Source organism: Hyperoodon ampullatus, assembly GCF_949752795.1.
Source record: "Hyperoodon ampullatus genome assembly, chromosome: 15".
Lineage (NCBI taxonomy): Eukaryota > Metazoa > Chordata > Mammalia > Artiodactyla > Ziphiidae > Hyperoodon > Hyperoodon ampullatus.
Genome location: NC_136928.1, coordinates 15,120,568 through 15,141,598, shown reverse-complemented (window position 1 = coordinate 15,141,598; position 21,031 = coordinate 15,120,568). Strand labels below are relative to the sequence as shown.

The window sequence follows — 21,031 nt, the reverse complement described above, 5'->3', positions numbered from 1 at the left end:
TGCCTTCCACATCCTAAATCCTTGCTTCTAGTTGCCTCTCTCTGTCAGCTCCACAAAAGCAGAGACCTCGTCTGGGTCACTTTAAATCAGCTACCTCCTTCCCGCCCCCTTCTGCTTTCATCTCACCATCTCTCACCTGGATGATGGCAGTGACATTCTGTCCCTGGCTCCTCCTTCAAAGGCTGTTTGCTCTGCAGGTACATGGGATTATCGTGTCTCTGCCTTGCCTTGCTTGCTGTCGCCTGCACGGCCAATTGCAAACACCTTAGCTTGGTCTCCAAGGCCCCATGTGGTCCAGCCCCAGTTTCCCATTTGCTCCACCCAGGCCATGTGATTTGTATTTGTTCTACGTCCTTTTATATGTATATATATTCACGTGTACGTAAATGTTTATAAATACAGGCAGACCGCATTTCACTGTGCTTCTTCGCTTTATTGCACTTCACAAATATTGTGTGTTTTTGTACAAATGAAGCGTTGTGGCAACCCTGCATCGAGCAAGTCTGTCAGTGCCATTTTTCCAGCAGCATTTGCTTACCTCGTGTCTCTGTGTCGCATTTTGGTAATTCTCAGAATATTGCGAACTTTTTCGTTATTAGGTTTGTGATGGTGGTCTGTGATCAGTGACCTTTGACGTTACTATTGTGAAAAGATTAGGACTCACTGAAGGCTCAGATGATGGTCAGCATTTTTTAACGAGGTGTTTTTTAATTAAGGTATATACACTGTTATTTCAGACATAACGCTATTGCGTACTTAATAGACTACCGTATAGTGTAAACATAACTTTTTAAAAAATTTTTATTGAAGTATAGTTTATTTACAATGTTGTGGTTAATTTCTGCTGTACAGCAAAGTGATTCAGTTATACACATATATTTTCTTTTTCATAATCTTTTCTATTACGGTTTATCACAGGATATTGAATATAGTTCCCTGTGTCGTAGTACCTTGTTGTTTATCCATTCTATATACAATAGTTTGCATCTGCTAATCCCAAACTCCCAATCCTTCCCTTTCCCACCCCTCCCCTTTGTCAGCCACAAGTCTGTTCTCTGTCTGTGAGTCAGGTTTTTTTGTAGATATGTTTATTTTGTAGATATGTTTTGTATATACGTATTTTAGATGTAAGTGATATCATGTGGTATTTGTTTTTCTCTTTCTGACCTACTTCACTTAGTATGATAATCTTTAGGCCCATCCATGTTGTTGCAAATGGCATTATTTTATTATTTTTTTAATGGCTGAGTAATATTCCATTGTATATATGTACCATATCTTCTTTACCGATTCATCTGTCGATGGACATTTATATTGCTTCCATGTCTTGGCTATTGTAAATAGTGCTACTGTGAACATAGGGGTGCATGTATCTTTTCGAATTATAGTTTTGTCTGGTATATGCCCAGGAGTGGGATTGCTGGATCATATGGCAATTCTATTTTTAATTTTTTGAGGAGCCTCCATACTCTTTTCCATAGTGGCTGGACCAGCTTACATTCCCACCAACAGTGTAGGAGGGTTCCCTTTTCTCCACACCCTCTCCAGCATTTATTATTTGTAGACTTTTTAACGATGGCCGTTCTGACCAGTGTGAGGTGGTACCTCATTGTAGTTCTGATTTGCATTTCTCTAGTAATTAGCGATGATGGGCATCTTTGCATGTGCCTATTGGCCATCTGTATGTCTTCTTTGGAGATTCTTTGGAAAGATCTCTCTTTAGGTCTTCTGCCCATTTTTCGATTGGGTTGTTTGTTTTTTTTGTTACTGCTAAACAGTAGGAGCTGTTTGTATATTTTGGAAATTAGGTCCTTGTCAGTCGCATCGCTTGCAAATATTTTCTCCCAGCCTGTAGGTTTAAACACAACTTTTACATGCACTGGGAAATCAAAAAATTCATGTGACTTGCTTTATTGTAATACTTGCTTTGTTGTGGTGGTCTGGAACCAAACTTGTAATATCTCCGGGGCGTGCCTGCACATGTGTGTGTGTGTGTGAGATGAGCCTCCTTCTTTTCCATAGCTGCATAATATTCCCTAGTGTGCATGCAACCAGTCCCCTGTTCTGGATATTTGTCCAATATACAAGCTTTGTGCATCTATCCAAATATTTCTATAAGATAAGTTCTTTGAAATTGCAGTCCTAAAGTATGTATATATAAAATTTGGCCTCCACAAAAGAAGCTGTACTAATCAATAACAGACATGAAAGTGCCTGTTTCTCCACATTCTCATTAACACCGTGTAGTCTCAGTTTTGTTTTTAAGTTTTAATTAATCTGGTAAGTGAAAAATCTCTTCCTGTGGTTCTAATTTTCATTTCCCTGATTGCCAGTGAAATTGAGAATCTTTTCCTATGTTTATTGGCCTTTTGTGTTTCTCTTGGTGTAAATTACCTCTTGATATCTCACCCATTTTTCTATCAGGTAATTTTTCTTCTTCTTAATTACATTGATTTATAAGTTGCTTATTACATAAGCAACTTATAAATTACATTTATAAGCAACTTATTACATTTTGGACACCGTGTTTTCTCCTAAGTCTGTAAATTGTCCTTTTTAAACCTTTGTGTATATCCTTCCGTGAACTGATTTTTTTCCCTTTTTCAATAAACTTTTTTTTTTTTAATTTATTTTTGGCTGTGTTGGGTCTTCGTTGCTGCATGCAGGCTTTCTCTAGTTGCGGCGAGTGCGGGCCACTCTTCGTTGCAGTGCGCGGGCTTCACATCGCGGTGGCTTCTTTTGTTGTGGAGCACAGGCTCCAGGCACGTGGGCTTCAGTAGTTGTGGCACGGGGGCTCAGTAGTTGTGGCTCTCGGGCTCTAGAGTGCAGGCTCAGTAGTTGTGGCGCACGAGCTCAGTTGCTCTGCGGCATGTGGGATCTTCCCGGACCAGGGCTCGAACCCGTGTCCCCTGCATTGGCAGGAGGATTCTTAACCACTGAGCCACCAGGGAAGTCCCTTCAATAAACTTTTAATTTCAGAATAGATTTAGATTCACAGAAAAGGTACATGGATAGTACAGAGAGTTGATTGTAATTGAATCTTTCTATCTTGAAAAGGAAGGCCTTCCCCACCCCCAAGAGCATAAAAATATTGTGTTCTATTTTCTTTCAGCACTTATATAACTTTGTTTCTCTTGGCTCTTAATCCCATCTGGAATCTATTTTTTGTAGGTATGAGACAGAGATCTAACTTGATTTTTTCCACCCCCAAAGAGCCAGTGACCCAACACCAATTTTCTTCTGTCTTAGTAATCCACCATTTCCCAACAGATTTGAAACTACCTGTGTCATATCCTCAATTTATGACATCGTTCATCTGTTAGCCAAACTGTGATATCAGGAATCAGTGTCTTTCTGAGGGTATCTTTTTTATAGCTGGAGGGCCCTCGATAGATGCTCCTTAAATGCTCATAGTGAATATAATGGAACGGCCTCACCTGCTTTCAAACAGACACACCAACTAGGGTAAAACCTCCTGCCGAGACCCGTTGCTGGGAAAGAGGGCTCATCATAGGGACGGGTGGTATGTATTCATTTACTTAGAAATGTTATTTCTTTTTCTAAGTAGATAAAGCACTCAGAACAAAATTCAAAAGGCACCAAGGAGTACCTCTAGAACACCTGCCCCTCCCCCTCCCCCGTGCCTGTACCACCTAGCCTTGTCCCCATTTCTCATCTGTGCTTATGGCTTGTCCTCCCCGCCCTCCTGTCCACTTCAGCGTAGGTTTTGGCCACTGTTCCAAACTGGATCGGAAAGAGCTTCTAATGCTTTTGCACAGCTGCCCTGTATTCACTGTGCTCTTTAGTGAGCCGCCCCCTCCGCAGCGTCCCCGTGGTGGTGGCCTTGTTCTCCCCTCGCTGGCGGCTGCCCCACTGGGCTCAGTGCCCAGACTGACCCCAGGAAGGAGGGCGTGTTGTTGTACGATGGGCTGCCGCTTTCTTCGTCTGCCTGCCTGCCGACCGGTTAAGCACAGAGCGAGAACCCCCGCCAACACGGGTGTGAGCCCCGCCCCCCTCCCCACCTGGTTGACCAAGACTTCAAGGGATGCACTGTAAGGCGAAGTTGAGCGTAACCGTGAAAAATGAAAGTACAGACTAGAGCAAAGCACCTGAAATGGGGCCAATGGGAAGAGGAGGCTCTTGGAGGAAAGTCTGTCTTGGGACTCTGCCCCCTGGGGTGGCTCCAGGAGCTGCTGGGGAGAGCGCACGTCCACGCAAGCCTCTGCGGCAGCTCCCACGGGCCCTGTCGGGAGGGAGCTGCCCCTGAAAGCTGAGGTTCCCAGGCTCGGGACCCTCCTTCACCACCTGCGAAAGTTTATTAAATGTCCCACGGGTGCTGCCTCACCGGGGCCCTGGAAGTAGAGGGGAAGTGACACCAGCTTAAGCGGATTCCTGGTCACGAGGGAGGAGAAGGCAGCCCTGGGAGAAAGCAGCCTTCAAAGTCACCAGCTGTTTGCCCCAGGGATGAGAGTAGTGACAGGTGAGGTGTGGGCGCACCAGAGCTCCCCGGAGCCCTCCTTGCTTCCCTCTGGGTTCCACGCTGCTGCCCCGGGTGGGCAGAGGGTCCTTGCAAGGCCCCGGACCACTTCATCTTCTCCCAGCCCATCAGCCTCTCCCAGCTTCGCTTCCTGGGTCCCTCGCTCCACTGTTAACTCCCTTTCTTGCGCGTTCTTCAGATCTGCCCACCCTGAAAACTGCATGGCCACGTGGCGTGGTGCTACCACATTCCCTGGTTCCCCCCATCGGCCCCTGACCCCTTCAGGCTGCCCAGGAGCCGCCCTGAGTTGCCAGCCAGCCTCCTGGGGGCCCTCAGCAGATTCCAGGCTCCACCAGGCTTCCTGCTGGAGACACCTCTGCCCTCCCAGCAAACCGCGGGGCCCCTTCTCTCTCCACAGGATGACTGCTGCCCCCGCACACACGCCCCGTGGACCCACAGCTCTCACCCCCGTGTTTCCTCCTGGTCCCTCCTCCACATTCAGGATCTCAGCAGTCCTGCCTTTCCGGAACCTTCCTTCTTTATCATCCTTGCTCGTCCTTACACCTTCAGCTTTTTATTCTCTACTGGCTCTTTCTGTCAGCAAAGAAATATGCTCTGTGTGTCTCCTGCCTTCGAACGGCAGGTCCGTCTCCACCCACCCCTCCCTGCGGCTGCTGCTGCTGTCCACGCTCTCCACCCCCAGCTCTCTCCTTCTCCTTGTCCGAACCCTGCCCACCCGGGACACGGGGGTTCTTCAGAGCTCAGAGTATCTCAGAGGGAGTTCTCACCTGAGAAAAGAGACAGTCGGGCCTCTGGAGGCGGACAAGTCGAGAACATTCTAGAAGGAGTCCACCAAGGCCCCAGACCCTCAAGATTTCATAAGGGTTCAAAATCTGGAGGAACAAGAGGCAAGAGGAAAGTCATGTCCAGGGGTCAAGGGACCATGGCTGGAGCTGGGAGGACAGCCGAGGGTCCCCATGAAGCCAGGAACATGCGGGCTGGTGGCTGAGCAGGAGCTCGCTCCCCTTTAGGAGTGGCTGTTTGTGTGTGGGGGGCAGTGGGAGTCGAGGCGCCAGCCCAGTCCTCCTAAAGCGCTTTGTCCCCAGTGACCTCATGGCCTGTCCTCGTGTGCAAGCTTCCCATCTTCGCCTTGGCTGGCTGCACGGCGTGGTTTTCCTGGTACCCTCCCCTCCTCAGGCCCCTCCCCCTCAAGCGCCATCCTCGGTGGCCCCTCCGCTGCTCCCCGAGCCTTGGTTGGCCTCAGAGTCCTGCCCCAGCCCCTCTTCTCTGGTCCCTTGGCACAGCCTCGGGGGGGCTTTGTGGGCGGGGCTCTGTGGGGCTCTGTCCACACTGCCCCCTTGCAGGACTCGGGTGCCTCTCCCCAGCTGCTGGGAGGGTCGAGCTGCCTCTGCGGGAGGTTGGCTGGGCCCCTTCCTTGGGAGCAGCCCGGGGCTGGGGGTACAACGGGCTGCTGCTGCCTCAACCCTGCATGTCTCTGAGAGACGGGGACCCTGCCGGCTCCAGAGCCCCTTGCGGGGTCGGCTGAGGTCTTTGCGGTGACTGCATCGCAGCCTGGCTTGCCGCCTGGCCCAGACCTGCTTCCTCCACCCCCTGATAGGAGTGATGCCAAGAGCACCCTTATACCCCACTCCTGCCATAAATTCCATGCACACTTATCTCCGTTTCAGAGTCCAGCTCCTTGGGACTCCACCCAGGACCCCATCTCAGCCACTTCCATGGCTTCAACCCCAACTTCGCGCCAGGGGCTCCCGAGTCAATACCTCTGGCCAGACTTTTCTGCTCAGCACCAGATCCGAGTGGGAAGTATTTCAAATTCAGCACATGTGAAACAGAAGTCACCGTCTTCCAAGGGGGACCACCTCCTCCTGTCTTCCATGGCCCTGTGATGGCATCCGCCCATGGCCTGAAGCCTGGGTGGGGGGGTCTGTGGGCACTTTCTGTCCCTTCAGGCGTCCCCATCTCCCATGACAGTTACCTCTCCACATCACCCTCCGGTGCCACGGCGGCTCAGGCTCTCAGGACAGCACCCCTGGACGTCTGCCAGGGAGCCGGAGCTGGCTCCTTCCAGGCTCTCTCCCATGTGAGCCATCCCCACTCTGTCCAGCGGTGGCCTCTTCCTTCTAATGCACATCTGGCCCTGTCACTCCTCTGCTTAAAATCCTTCAGGCTTCTATGCTCAGGATGAAATTCAAACAGCACAGCCGGGTGTACGAGGGCTTTCGTGCCTACTTTCCCAAGCCTGCCTTCTCCCCGCCACGTCCCCTCACAGGCTTCCACGCTCCAGCCATATCCTGAAACTGTGCGGCTACCCAAACCCATGATGAGCATTTGTCTTGAACTTTTCAACCTCTGTTCCCTCTTCCTAGAGAAGCCTCTTTCCCTATCTTCCTCTTCCTCTTCGCCTGGTTGACATTTCCTCACCCCCAAGACTAGGCTCAGATGAGGCATCTCCTCTTCGGAGAAACCTCCGGATGCAGAGCCCTGGTTGTTGTTGCCCCTTGCTGACCCCTTGGGCTGTGAGCGTCATGAGGACAAGAGCCGTGACTTTGCTTGCTGGGTCCTTGGACCCTGGCACGGAGGAGGGGCTCGGGGAGCCTGCTTGTGGAGTGCTTGCTTCTGGAGGGCAGATTTCAGAAAGAGTAGAGAGAGTGAGAGCTTTTTAGTAGCAGATTCCAAAAAGAAAAATGGTTCAGGGGGGCTAGAGACATCCTGCAATAAAACTTTGAACATGGTTTGCAAATGGACCCAATGAGGAAAAATGCAGGAAGTATCTAGAGGTGCAGGGGCTGCACTCAGAGCTCATGCATGATCTCTGATCTTGAAAGATATGGAAGAGGGAAAGAAAGGGACATGAGCAAGGCAAATGGAGAAATAGCACAGACCAGTGACAGTATTGGTGGGAAAAGCTAAGGCCCGTAGAAGGGGCTTCTGTGTAATTTTTGCTTTTTTTTTTTTTTTTTTCTTTTGGCCACAGCACGAGGCATATGGGATCCTAGTTCCCCGACCAGGGGTGGAACCGATGCTCCCTGCAGTGGAAGCGCGGAGTCCTAACCACTGGACTGCCAGGGAAGTCCCCTGTGTAGTTATTTTTGAAGTGAGGAGTGCTGTTCTGGGCTGATGGGGAAACGTTAACACTGATGAAGAGAGAACACCACGTAATTCCTATTTTGCTTCTGTCTTCCTTGTCCAGGAGCATAATTTTTCATCTGGACTCAGATATTGATCAAAGGGGATTGCAGCCTAAGATATGGGGGGGAGACGGTAGGACAGCATCCAGCTGTGTGACATGAGTTGAGGTCCCCTCCAGCAAAAGGATGTCTCAAGTCTGTCCTGGGCGACGTGCAGGTGGAGTGCCCTCACTCTGCAGAGACCCCGGGGGGTTGCGGGAGCTCCCGGGGGAAGGGGAGGGAGGGTGCATTCTTCACTCAGTGCTGCGGGCTTGATGTGTCCCTCAACAGAACTCCCCAGGGGATAGCTTGTGAGCACGTACATAGAAAAGGAAGCACTGCTTTCTAGGATTCCTAAGAATAAATCATACCAGACTAGCCTCATTTCGTTCTTGACAGGCTAACCAGAAGGGTACTCTGGAGAGGGCTGTCTGGGTTTTGTAGGGCCTTTGATGGAAACGATCGTCGTATCTTGTGACACCATAAAGAAACGTGGGCTGAGCGATGTCAAATTAGATGGGCTCGTCATCCAAAAGTGCTGCTAGCCATCAGAATTGGCCTGGACGGCAGGCCCAGGCAGCCACCCGGAGTTCCGTCTTCACTGACAGGTTGGCCAGCGCAGACCCTGGGTCTTGGATGAGGCCATTAATAGAACAGTGGTCAAGTTCACACATAACATGAATGTAACTGACAGCACATTGAAGATCCCGGAACATCTCAGCAGACCACAATGATGGGCTGAGTGGGAAAGAGAGGCCCAGCTGCACAATTAAGAACAGGATCTGGGAAATGGGATTTGACAACCAGACGTGTGAACTATGGGCCCAGTCTGTCAACGGCGTAGCATCTCGAGGCTGCCCCTAAAATGAGTGTCAGCCTCAGCTCTGAGCACCTCACTTGATGGGAGTGTCAGCAACCCTGAGGAACTTCATAAGAACCAACCCAGAATGGCAAAAAGATTCCAAAGGGTAGAAAAGAGTAGCTGTTGCACCGGGGAAGGGGTAGCCATGGGAAGTTTGGCGACTTCCTTCAAGTACACGAAGGCCCTAATTAAACGGACGGATACGTGGGTACCAGGACATGAGGCAGGGTGACTTTTAAGGTATTTTAAGCGTAGTGGTCTGTGGTCATAATACCAGAGAGAGAGAGAGAGAGAGAGGGAGGGAGATAGGAGGATGGAAGTTGGGCTGTGATTGTCCACGTGAACTTGATTTACTAAGCAGTAGTAACCTTTTTATTTGGTTATACTATGCATGCAAGAGAGGACACATCAGAGGTGGACACTGTACACTTTGCCAGGCGTCTGTGCAACCACCACTGCGTCACAGGCCAGAATGTCACCTGCTCCCCAGAAGGACCCTGGGCCCCTCCCAGGCATTCCCTGTGCAAAGAAAACCGCTTCCCCAACTTCCTTCCATAGGTGTGTTGTGCCGGGTTTTGAACATGGGTACCGGTGCGACCAGTAGGTGGCTCCTTCACGTTGCCTGGTGGGACACGTTGCCCACCGTGTGGATCTGAGGCTGTCTGAACCCCACCGTCTCTTCCTGTCTGCACTGTGTGTGCCCGCACTTGTGAGTGTCCCAGCGGGTGTGGGGATGACTGGGCAGACGGCCGAAGAGTTTACCCTGACCTCTGAGCCCAGGTCCTGTTCTCCCTGCCCAGGTGGCACGTGCTCACGTGCAAGACAGGAGACTCCAGGGAAGGACTGAGGGGCGGGTGGCATGAGAGGCGGTCGTGATGCCTGAGAGGCGGCGTGGACAGCCCGGGAGCGGCGAGCCGGGCAGACGCCCTGGGGCAGGGTGTTGGGTGGCGTTTCCACGGCGGAACAGGCCGCTGCGGTTGCTTCCTGAGCTGCCCTAGAGACATGGAAAAGGCCGTTCACGCCTTTGGCCAGATGCCTGGTGGCCTCTTAGCGTAGTTCAACCTCAGCAGAGCCCAGTTCCCCTCCAGAGGGGCTGCGGTGACCTGTGTGGTTGTTCTGACACCCTAATGGCCCGAGCTGGCAGGCTCCTTTGTGTGGTCCTCAGAGCACCCCCAGGCTGCCCCTTGCAGGAGCTGGAGGCTGGAGGCTGGGGAGTAGAACGCCTGCGCTCCACTTCCCGGCTCTGCTGTTGGTTTGGAAAAGTCATTTCCCAATTTCCCAGCGCCGTAGGCCCTCTGAGTGCTGATCCGGTGTCCTGGTCTTCCAGCGGCCCGTCAGGGTGGCGGGGCAGGACTGAGGCAGAGGCCTGGCCTGGTGTGATTTCAGAGGGCTGGAGCCTGTTGCCTTATATGACACTGGCTGGCATGGCTCCAGTGGCTTCTGCATCCCCCTGTGCTTGCCTGGTTTGAGTTCCGGGGAGGCCTCGCCGGGTGGGGTTGGGCAGCTTCTGGGGGAGGACGGCCCGGGGCCAACGTCAGCCGGGCCACGGGCCCCCCTGCTTGCCCCCTGCACGGTGTGGGTGGTGTTTGGGGTGAGTCTTTGCTCTTTCCCCTCTGTCGAGTAAGTTTTCAGTGTGGAATTAAAAAGTGGCCCTGTTCCCTCCCCCTGTGTCCCAGTGGGAACTGAGAGGGCAGGGGACTGTGTGTAGAAGGCAGGGAGGGCCGTCAGGATGAAAGGCAGCGGGCAGGTGGGGAGCGCGCCGCCCTCAGATGTGGTTTCGTTTCATCCAGTCACCCCCTCGGCCCTCCTTCTGATGCTTGTGTTCTATTTCTTTCTGGACAGCAGCTTTGTCCTGACCCACCCGGCCCACCTCTTCCCTTCTGGAACCACCCCCGGCTCTGCTTTGCGGGCCTGCCAGCACCCCACCCCCGGGGTCGGCTGCTCCCCACCCGCTGCGGGTAACAGTGCTCCCCAAGGCCTGGGTTTGGATTAATGAAGCCCAGATGCCGGACTGGGGACTCGGGCTGCAAGTTCTCGCGTTGGAGCAGCAGCTCGGCTTGGAGGGGCCGTCTACCTCCCCCCCGCCCCACCCGCCTTGCTCCTGGCCCAGCTGCTGCTGGGGCTCCCGGGGAACAGCTGGAGAGCAGGTTCTGGCGGCGGGAGCCCAGGGAGATGCGCGGGTGGGGCTCCGGGTGAGGGGTCTGGTGCGGGGGGCGGGGGGCGCCGGATGCGGGCTCCCGTGTTCTGTCCCGTGACGCAGTCCAGATGGGGCTGCCTCTCCCCAGGACTCGGAGGGTGAGTGGGAAAGCTGGGGCGCTCTGCAGAAAGGGAACCGGGGTCACCGGTCCAGAATAGAAGGGGATGGCCGGCCCCTCCCAGGGTGACCAGATAAAATACAAAGATCACATGGGAGAAACTCAGGCTAAAAAAAATTGTCCTTTATCTATAGGAAGTTCAAATTTAACTGGCATCCTGTATTTTTATTGGCTAAGTCAGGCGATCCTTACCACCCCCCAGCTGAACTTCTTCAAGTAATAGTTTTATTGGACTGCACCGTACAAACAGAACACAGACCGTAAGTGTGTGCTCAGTGGGTTTCTACAAGTCGAACACATGTAAAACCAGCACCCAGATCAAGAAATGAGGGAAATCTCTGGCGGTCCAATGGTTAGGACGTGGCGCTTTCACTGCCAGGGCCCAGGTTCAGTCCCTGGTTGGGGAACTAAGGCTCCTGCAAGCCACATGGTGCGGCCGAATGAAAAGGAAAAAAAGAAGAAGAAATGAGACGTGAGCAGAACCTGCCCGCCACCCCACCCCTGCCACATATCCCCGTTTTTGTACTTAATGTAAGTGAAGTCATACAGTTGTGTTCTGTTGGAACTGGCTTCTTTCACACAGCCCTGTGAGGCTCACCCGTGCTGCCGGCTGGAGTCGTGGCTCATCCGTAATCGTTCCGCGTGGGCTTGAGATACATGGGTGGAGCCCAGTCCCCCTGTCCATGCTAGTGGCGGATCGGTGCTGCTCGTCCCCCTCTCTTTTCTTGTACGTCGTACGTGTGTGCCCGGGAGTAGGACTGCCGGGCCGCGGGGCAGGCACACGAACATCTTTATCTTTAGTAGGTCTCACCAGGCAGTTGGCCGAGGTAGGTGTATGCATTCACGTCCCTGCCAGCTGTGTGGGAGCGTCTCCCCTCTTTCCCATGTTTGCACTTCTAGTATGTGATGCTACCGCCTGATGCTGCTTTTTCCCCTTTTTTCTAAAATCAGTAGCTTCTTGCCTTGTTGATTCCTCTGATTTTCTTGAATAAGAAGATCAACAAGGCCCCTGCTTCAGGTACCACCTACCCTCCTGGCTTGGAGGAGGCCATTCCCACCTCCGTTCCCCGCCAACCGGGAGGCCCCCTGCACCCATGTGAGGCCACGGCAGCCGCAGGCCCTGGGGAAGTTGCAGGGGCGCCTTCAGCACCGCTGAGGCGGGGCTCAGTCCTGCTTGCCCCAGGTACTTCCTTAGGGAAACATCATTTCCGAGGGCTGCCTGTCCCCGATGTCCTGTCTTTCGTTTCCCCGTGGGGTCGTCCCAAGGATGGGGGTAGGGGCGCCTGTGGGGACCCTCCAGCAGTGTTGTTACCAGAGGGCATTTCTCCTCTACGGAGCTTCCAGCCCACGTGTTTTCCTTCGTGTTCCTTCAGTTTCCGCCGGCTTCAGGACCTCTCCTTTGCTTCCCCTGGTGGTGGCTTTCCGTGGGAATCAGGGACTGTGGGCCACATCAGAGTCCATGCCAGGGGCTGCCTTCTGCTGTCCACGGGGGCAACAAGTGTGTGAAGCCTCGAGGAAGATCTAACCCTTCACCGCTTCTCCCATCGCCCCTCTCCAGCCTCTCCTGGCCACTGCCGCCCCTAGCCCTGTCTTCTAGTCTCTACTTCCCCCCTCTCTTCTTTTTACTCACTCCAGCCCTCAAGGACCCATGAAAATCAGAGCCCCAAACATTAGCGTCTGAAATCCCCATTAGAGGTCTTCACTCCTGAAGAGGGGAGACACCAGCTCCATCCTGAGCGAATCAGTTAGGACTGTTTGGTGCTAGACTTAGGAGCCCGGCTCAGACTGACGGAAGAAGCCAAAGGGACTTTATCGGCTGAGCCGACCAACCCACTGACCGCAGGGGTACGGGGTCCGGAGGCTTCAGGCAGGGCGGGCTCTGGGTGTTGTCAGGGCTCTATCTCTGCTTGCTTCATCCTCCAGGCTGCCCCACAAAGAGGCAGGATGGCCACCAGCGACAGTGGGGTCACCTCCTACCTGATCAGTGGTCCTACTGGAAAGGCACACGCTCTACTGGTAGCTCCGGCCAAGACCCCGAGGCCACCTCTCAGTGGCTCAAACACAGGGACTGATGGGCCAGGCCTGGCTCACGTGCCCACCCTGGGAGCCAGGATTTGGGCCGGGTGTGGTGGGTGAGGGTTTCTCCAAAAGAAAGTCACTGAATACTGGCTGAAAAAAAAAACCAGGGCTTCCCTGGTGGCACAGTGGTTGAGAGTCCGCCTGCTGATGCGGGGGACACAAGTTCGTGCCCCGGTCCGGGAAGATCCCACATGCCGCGGAGCGGCTGGGCCCGTGAGCCATGGCCGCTGAGGCTGCGCGTCCGGAGCCTGTGCTCCGCAACGGGAGAGGCCACAACAGTGAGAGGCCCGCGTACCGCAAAAAAAAAACCAAAAACCCAAAAACCAAAAAAAACCCCAAAACTTGGCCTCACCAAGCCCCGGTCACCCACCTTCCACCACCCTACATGGGCTGAAAGCTCATAATGCTGCAAAGGAAAGAAAAGGCAACGGTCGTGCAAAAGAGGTTGAACAGTCCCTACCTCTGTGTAGCACAAATATATAGAGGAAAAAACTAAGACGATAAATACTACTATGCTAGCCTCTGAAGTTACCACTTCTTTTAAAACATAATTTTTTTCTTTTTGCTTATTTTTAAACTTTCCCATCTTGCATGTTTTATTACTTCTAGAATAAATAATGAACGCTATAAACCAAAGGAGAAAGCCAGAGTTCCCCACGTGGCTCACCCCTGTTCACGTCTCGGTGTGTGTCCTGCCCCTCCCTGCGTCCACCCGGGGACTTCAGTCCCTCCACCACCCGCCCAGGGTGGTACACCCCCTCAGTCTCTCTCGCCCCTTCTCTCACAGGCAGCTTCGACGCCAGCTCAGCCTCGTGATCATTGCCCGGCTGCTGGGCCAGCAAGAGACGCTCCCTCTCTGGCAAGAGAAGGCCCAGGTGAGTCCCTGCCTCAGCATCCGCAGGGGAAGCCCGGCCGGCTCCTCCCGCTGCTTTTCCCAAAGGTTGGGAGCCTCAGGCCGGCGGAGTCCAGGTGAGTCTGAATTTTCTGCTCACATCCTTGCATTCGACAGTTACTTTTTGCACGCCTACTATGTGCTCGGCCCTGAGGATAGAGCAGTCAGCTGGGAGCAGGGATTACTTTTTCAAAGAATTGTGGTTAAATATACAGAACATAAAATTTACCATTTTAACTTTTTTTTTTTTTTACCATCTTAACAATTCTAAGGGCAGAGTTCTAATCATTTTGAAGGGTGCAGTTCCACAGTCTTGTGCAACCGCTGCCACCGTCCACCTCCAGAACTTCTTCATCCTCCCAGACAGAAAGCCTGAGCCCGCTGAACACTGACTCCCATTCCGTCCTCCCCAGCCCCTGCTTATATAACTTTTTATAGGTGGAAAAACAACACAGGTGAAAACGAACACTACTAAATTAACCCTGCTCGCTCGCAGTGACCCTGCTGCCCCGTGTCAGGCATGCCTGGGGCAGCCGGGGAGGAAGTGCCTTCTTTCCCCCGCCCTCTGCTCTCCAAAAAGCTCCGACTGCAGCCTCCTTGCAGCTCAGAGAGCAGTAGTTCCGGGGCCCTGGAGGCAGCATGGGTCATAGCCAGCCCAAGGGCGGGTGGCGGGGGGGTTGAGAATGCTCTCACCGGCCTCCCCCCCCGCCACAAGGGTCTCCCTCGAACCCCAGAAGAGCTGCCGGGTGCAGCTGAGCCGTCTAGGCAAGGCAGTCCCAGCGAAAGGCTGCGTCTCTAGTCCCTGGAGGTACACCGGGCAAGCCCGCGGCCAGAGTGCTGAGAGGATGTTCTGGACCCTCCTGGGGCGGGTGGACCATATGGCTGAGTCTAAGAGGCCACGATCGCAGGGCGGGAGCTCAGAAAGGTGACCGCTGAGGTTGGCTCATCCAAGCAGGCCCGGCCTAGCTTTGCCCCGGCTGCCCCCTCTGCCTTCCATGCTTTCCCCAAGGCTTAGGACGGCGTGAGCGTCTTCTCACCCCAGTTCCGTGTCACCTTCTGCAGGAGGCCTTTGCTGACCACCCAATCCAAAAAGTGCCCTGGCACCATCACACTCTTTGAAAGTATTCATGGTGCTCACCTCCTGATATTTTTTTATTTGTTCAGGGTCTGTGTACACACACACGCACAGAGCATCAGCAGCTCCGTGAGTGCAGGGACCGGATGGTTTCTGCTCACTACTGCCCGTCAGCTCCTAGCACAGTACCTGACACACACAGGACCTCAGCACACACGTGTGGGCTGAAGGAACCCGAGGTTGAGTTCCCGGGTGTGCAAAGGAAGGTTCCCCAGGCAGAGACCTTGGGAGGGCAGGAGGGGAGGGTGGCCTGATCAGGGCTCACTTCACAAAGGTGAGAGCCTGATGACAGAACATCTCTGCGAGGAAGAGAACAGCGGGGCCAAACGGGCGGGGCAGGCAGAGATGCAGCAGCAGGACAAGACAGAGTGATCCCAGGAGGCTCCCGGGCTGGGGGCAGCCTGGTAGAGAGGCTTGGGTGTTGACCCGAGTGCGGCCACCGAGCTCCTCGGAGAACCAAACACGTGTCAGCAGAGCGGAGGTGAGAGGCCAGAGTGTCGAGATCAGGAAAGGCAGGACTGGCTGCACGTGGTGGGTGGGAGTAGCCACCGTCCGTCCGGCAGCGCTTGGCAGCGATCAGGAAAACACAGGCTGGCTCGAGCATGAGGGTCAGTTCAAGGCTTGGGGTTTTGTTTTGATTTGTTTTTTATTAGCCAGAGCCTACGCAGCGGAGAGTGCGGGGAGCGTGATGAGGGCCAGAGAGTGGCGAGGAGAGTGGTGCGGGGGAGAGCTGGGTGGTCTGGCCTGGCGGGGACCTGGACGGGCGGCGAGTGAGCGGGGCTGGTGGTGGGGAGGGGCGGGAGGATGCCTCCCCCCGGGAGAGCTGGCCGGGGAGCTCCCAGCCTGTCTGGGGCGGAGTCCGGCCCTGCCCTTGTGGGTCCCAGCTCCAGGGCTGTCCCACCCCACCTGTCACCCACCTGCCCGCGTGCCCGCCGTGCGTTCGTGAGACCCCAGCCAATCGCCTCCCGTGTGCCAGACTCTGCACCAGGAGACGACCTCGGAGGAGAGGGTGTGAGCGTGAGCGAGGCAGGCCGAGGGCCCCGTGACTAACTCTGCCCGAGGGCAGCGAAATGGCCTCCAGAGCCATCCGGAGCCAGGTCTCGAAGGGTGCGTCAGGACTCGTGCCGCAGGAAGGAGAGAGGCGGCGGGCAGGCCAGGCAAAGCTGCGCCAGACCCGCGGCGGCTCGAGGGGCAGACGGGCGGCTCGAGCCTGCCCGCTGTCCTCCTGATGTGCTTCCCCGTCCCCACTGCAAGCCCGCGGCCACTGCACGGCCTCCTGCCAGGTCTCGGGGCCGCAGGCGCTCCCCTTTCCAGTCAGACCTGCCAGGCGGCTCCTTATGCGACACGCCTTCAGAGGGCCACCTTGGCCCTGCAGCCACCCACGTCAAGCCCCCACGCCCCGCTTTCCCCACTCCTCCTCGACCACATGGCTGCCAGGGCTGCCTGGGCCCTCCTCGTAGGCCAGCCCAGCCACCCTCTGCACGTGGCTTTGTGCCTGGGGCACTTCCTCCTTTCCACCTGTTACATCCCAACCGAAGTGGTGGCTCTAACGTGCTGCAGAGCATGGCTGAGCCCTGGTGCGGGACAGATGGGGAAACGGAGGCAGGCACGGTTAGGAGACTTCTCAGGGTCACGCAGTGGGAAAGCCGTGGAGCCAGCATTCAAACCCAGGTGCCCTGACTCCAGAGTCCGTGCCTGGGATCCCTGCAGTGTGCCGTCTCTGCTTCTCCAGCCCCTTCCTTGGATCCTGTTGTGGTGACAGCCTGGACCACACCTGCTGCTTCAGCTGAGGTGCCTGGCTGGTCCCTTGAGCTTTGGTCCTGGCTGGCAGATAGGAGGACAAGGGCTGGCCCTTCCTTCATCCAGCGTAAGTGCTTGATAAACCTTAGCAATTGATTTACCATGAAGGGGACTTCAGTGGTTGAGAACTGGCTCGTAGAAGGAGAGGATCTGGGGTGAGTGCCCAGGCAGGGGGTTCTCAGGGCATCGCTGGGCAGGAGGAGTCCCCAGTGCCTGGATTGCTTGGTTCTCCATCTCAGGCTGCAGCCGGAGGCCCCAGGATCAGGAGCAGGCGCTGAAGAAGTGAATTTGAGGGACAGGACTTCTGTAGGTGGTCGGGATGCAGCAGCCCCAAGGCTTGCATCTTCCAGGAGAGCCTCAGGCTCAAACTGCTTCCTTCGTGTTGTTCCTGCGGATCATGGGGATATCCCAGAAACAGCAGGGTTTTGGCCCCAGGCACCAGTGTGCTCCAGACATGGCTCAGGGCACTGAAGATACAGCCCTGAACAGCGTTCAGTCTCCTTCCCTCATGAAACTCAGTGGAGACAGACACAGGCACCAAGAGAGAAGTAAATCTTTGGCATTCCAAATGGTGATAAGTGCTGTGGAGAAAAATAATGCCAGATAAAGAGGAGGGGGAGTGTTGGGGGGATGCTGTTTTATAGGGGTGAACAGAGAAGGGGACATTTGAGCACCAACCTAAAGGAGTCACGCAGGTTTCTTGGGGAAAAGCATTCCGGGCAGAGGGAACAGCCGGTGCAAAGGCACTGGGGCAGGCAAAGGCCTCTCAGGTTGGAGGCAAAAGGAGAGGCCGGTGTGGCTGGAGCAGAGGGCTGAGGGTGGAGTAGGAGGAGCTGAGGTCAGAGGTAAGTGGGGACTCAGGTGGGGGCTTGACTTCCATGCCAAAGTGGAGAGCCGCTGAAAGGTTTTGATAAGAGGAGGGACATAATCTGATTTATAATTTTTTTTACAATTACACTGGCTGCTGTGTTGAGACTAGACTGTTGCGGGTGGAAGGAGACAATTGCAGTAATCCTGGCAACAGCTGATGGTGGTTTGGCCTGGGGCGATGGCGGCGCACGCAGGTGGCGAGCAGTGGTGAGATTCTAGGTGTATTTCCCAAGTACAGCCAGCGGGATGTGGAATGGGAGAGAAAGGCGAGGAGGCCTCCAAGACCTATGCAGCTGGCAGGATGGAGAAGCCCTTTACAGAGACGGGCAAGACACAGGTGGAACAGGTTTGGAGAGAAATCGGGTTTCTTATCCCAGGCCACCTCTTACGACACAGCAAGCCTGCTTTGTCAAGCCACGCCTTCCAGTTTGGAGTTTGGAAAACACGGGCTTCGAATGGCCAAAATCAAGGGAGACAGAGCTTTGCATCTACTATAGAAAGGCCAGCTGCAGACCTGACCTGCTATTCGTTCATTGGTTCATTTAACAAATGCTTATTAAGCATATACAGTAGTTCCTGCTATCCGCGGGGGATACAGTCCAAGATGTCTAGTGGGTGCCTGAAATGGTGGATAGTACTGAAACCTATATATGCTATGCTTTCTTCCTATACATACCTACCAGTGATAAAGTTTAATTTATAAATTAGGCACAGTAAGAGATTAATAACAATAATAATGAAATAGAACGATTATAACAATATACTGCAATAAAAGCTATGTGAGTGTGGTCTCTCCCCATCACAATATCTTATTGTATAAATTTGATGCCTTTTTCATCATAACTCAGCCCTTATCATGCACTGTGGCCATAACTTTTACATTTTGAGATGCAGTAGCAAAACCAGCATGGGTTTCTTTTTCCTTCTTCACAATTTCACGGATCAGAGATTTGTTCTTACTGTAGATCTTAGCAACCTCAGCATATGATTTTTTTCCCTTCCTTCTAAAGTTGAGAACTTTCACCTTGTCACTTAAAGGAAGCACTTTGAGGCCTCTATTTTTTTTTTTTTTTTTTTTTTGCGGTACGCGGGCCTCTCACCGCTGTGGCCTCTCCCGTTGCGGAGCACAGGCTCCGGACGCGCAGGCTCAGCGGCCATGGCTCACGGGCCCAGCCGCTCCGCGGCATGTGGGATCTTCCCGGACCAGGGCACAAACCGGTGTCCCCTGCATCGGCAGGGGGGCTCCCAACCGCTGCGCCACCAGGGAAGCCCTAAGGCCTCTCTGTGACATATCTGAATTGCCGGCATCACTGCTCTTGTGCATTGGGACCATTATTTAGTAAAATAAGGGTTACCTGAGCACAGGAACACAAGCGCTGCAACACTGCGACAGTCAGTCTGATAACTGAGACGACCACCAAGTGACTAACGGGGTAGGATCCACTGGGCACAGGGACATCCACATCCAGGGAGGAACGGAGCAGGACTGCGCGAGATTTCATCACGCTACTCAGAAGCGCGCGCGTGATTGAAAACTTAAAAGCTGTTTATTTCTGGAATTTTCCATTTCATATGTTCGGATCTCGGTTGACCACGGGTATCTGAAACCGTGGAAAGTGAAACTTCGGATAAGGGGGCACAACTGTGCCAGGTGCTGTGCAAGGCTCTGGGGACACTGCAGTGACCCAAAACTGCCCTCACGGAGCTTACTTTCTAGTGAGGGTCAGGGGACAAGTAATAATAAACATAACAGACAAGAAAATTACATAGCATGTCAGAAGGGGTGCTTGCTGCTGGGTAGATGGGCGGGCAGGTGGCGGGGGGGTGCCTCACTGGGAAGGTGGGCCTGGAGGAAGGCTGGAAGGCAGAGGGGGCAGCCGTGCAGTGTCCGGTCAGAAGGCCCAGGCAGGGCACAGGCTCCAGGGAACAACAGGGGCCACCCGGGGCCTCGCAGACATTTAAGATGCTGGCCTTCTCCACTGGGCCAATAGAAGCAGCTGCCGGGGTCTGAGAACAGGAGGGACCGCTGTGTGGACAGTTGCCTCGCTGGAACTGTGTGCCGCCTCTTGCCGGACAAACCGACAAGGCCAGCGGAGGCCTGCCTTTTTGGGTGATCATTTGCTTCTTGCCTGGGGATGTCTGTCCTAACAGGCTGAGTGTTTGCAGAGACGGCTCCCAGCGGTGGGGGTAAAGTGGGGAGGCGTGCTGGTCAGAGCCTGGCCCTGCTGGAACCCACGCAGCCCAAATAAGTCCTGACCGCGCGCGGAGAAGGGTGTGTCTCCCGGGGAGGGGATGACTGCGGCTGCCAGAGCTGGGAACAAAAGAGAATAAGCAATCAGAAGGCAGCAGCTTGCTGTGCTGAGCAGAGTGAAGCTGTTTTCACGGAGTGAGAGGAAAACCGTGGGAGCAGCCAGCCGCTGCTGTGTGCTCCCCGGCCCAGCCCGGCCCGCCCAGGGCTCCTAGCAGGGAGGGTCCCAGCTGGGGCGGGGCTGCCTGCCGAAGGGCTGCTTCTGGGGGCGTGGGCTGCAGAGCCCGCTCCTGTGCTTGCACAGCTGTGAGCCCGGAGCAGGCAGGGCTGTTTTGGAAACTATCGCCAGACTTGGAAGGCCTGAGCAAGGCAGCACAGCTCTGGTTTCGGTGAAGTTCCAGATGGCGCCTCTCTTTGCCCAGAACCTTCCCCCACTCTCTCTCTCCCTGCCCCCTGCCCTCCCTCTCTGAAGGGATCAGACGCTAGACCAAGAAGCCCTGGCCCCCTTCCAGGAGCCGAGGCCCCGGGCCTGACTCCTAGCCCTCACTCAGCCCAGCTGCTCTTGTGGGCTTTCTAAGCCCGTGGCTGGCCGAGGTGCTGAGCAGGTGTCTGCGGGTGAGTCAGGGGGAAGGAGCCAGGTGTGCCAGGCAGGGCTGGGCTCGGGCAGGGAGCTGGCCCAGAGGCTTAGCCCTCACCCTTCGGGCCGGCCTGCACCTGCTACATCTAAAGACGTGGCGCCTCTGTGAACTCCCCGGGCCCAGCTCTTTCCTTCTGCATCCTCCCTCCCCAGGGCTACAGGTGGCCTCAGAGGGGCCCAGGGCTCGGAGACTGCCTGCCTCCTGAAGCCCCGGCCCTGAGTTAGCTCTGGGGCAGCTGGTGGTCCTTGCCGGGGCTCAGCCGAGGCTGCCCAAACCAGGTGCAGGGCCTGGGTGGGAAGGAGTGGCTGGATGCAGACACCTGGACTTATGCAGGCCACGTGCCCCCATTTGTTCAGAGATGGGGGGGTAGGGCAGCTAGCAGATTGGGTGATATAATACATTAACCAAAGGGCAGTGTGTGCACCTCGCGGGGAATCCCATTCCAACCAAGCAACTGCCTAAGGACATTTTTGAGACAATCAGAGAAAACTGAACACAGGTGTTTGATCGTGTAAGGAATTCTTGGT

At 54.7% G+C, this 21,031-nt stretch overlaps 1 protein-coding gene across 1 annotated transcript in view; it reads left to right on the top strand.

The window, feature by feature from the left end:
• Positions 1–21,031, top strand: part of FAM178B (family with sequence similarity 178 member B) — a gene marked incomplete at its 5' end in the record, with an annotated part of 90,297 nt that overhangs the window by 53,023 nt on the left and 16,243 nt on the right. Inside the window, one exon of the mRNA XM_079720614.1 lies at positions 13,709–13,796. Coding sequence (XP_079576740.1) covers positions 13,709–13,796 — 88 coding nt within the window. The remainder of the gene's footprint in view (positions 1–13,708; positions 13,797–21,031) is intronic.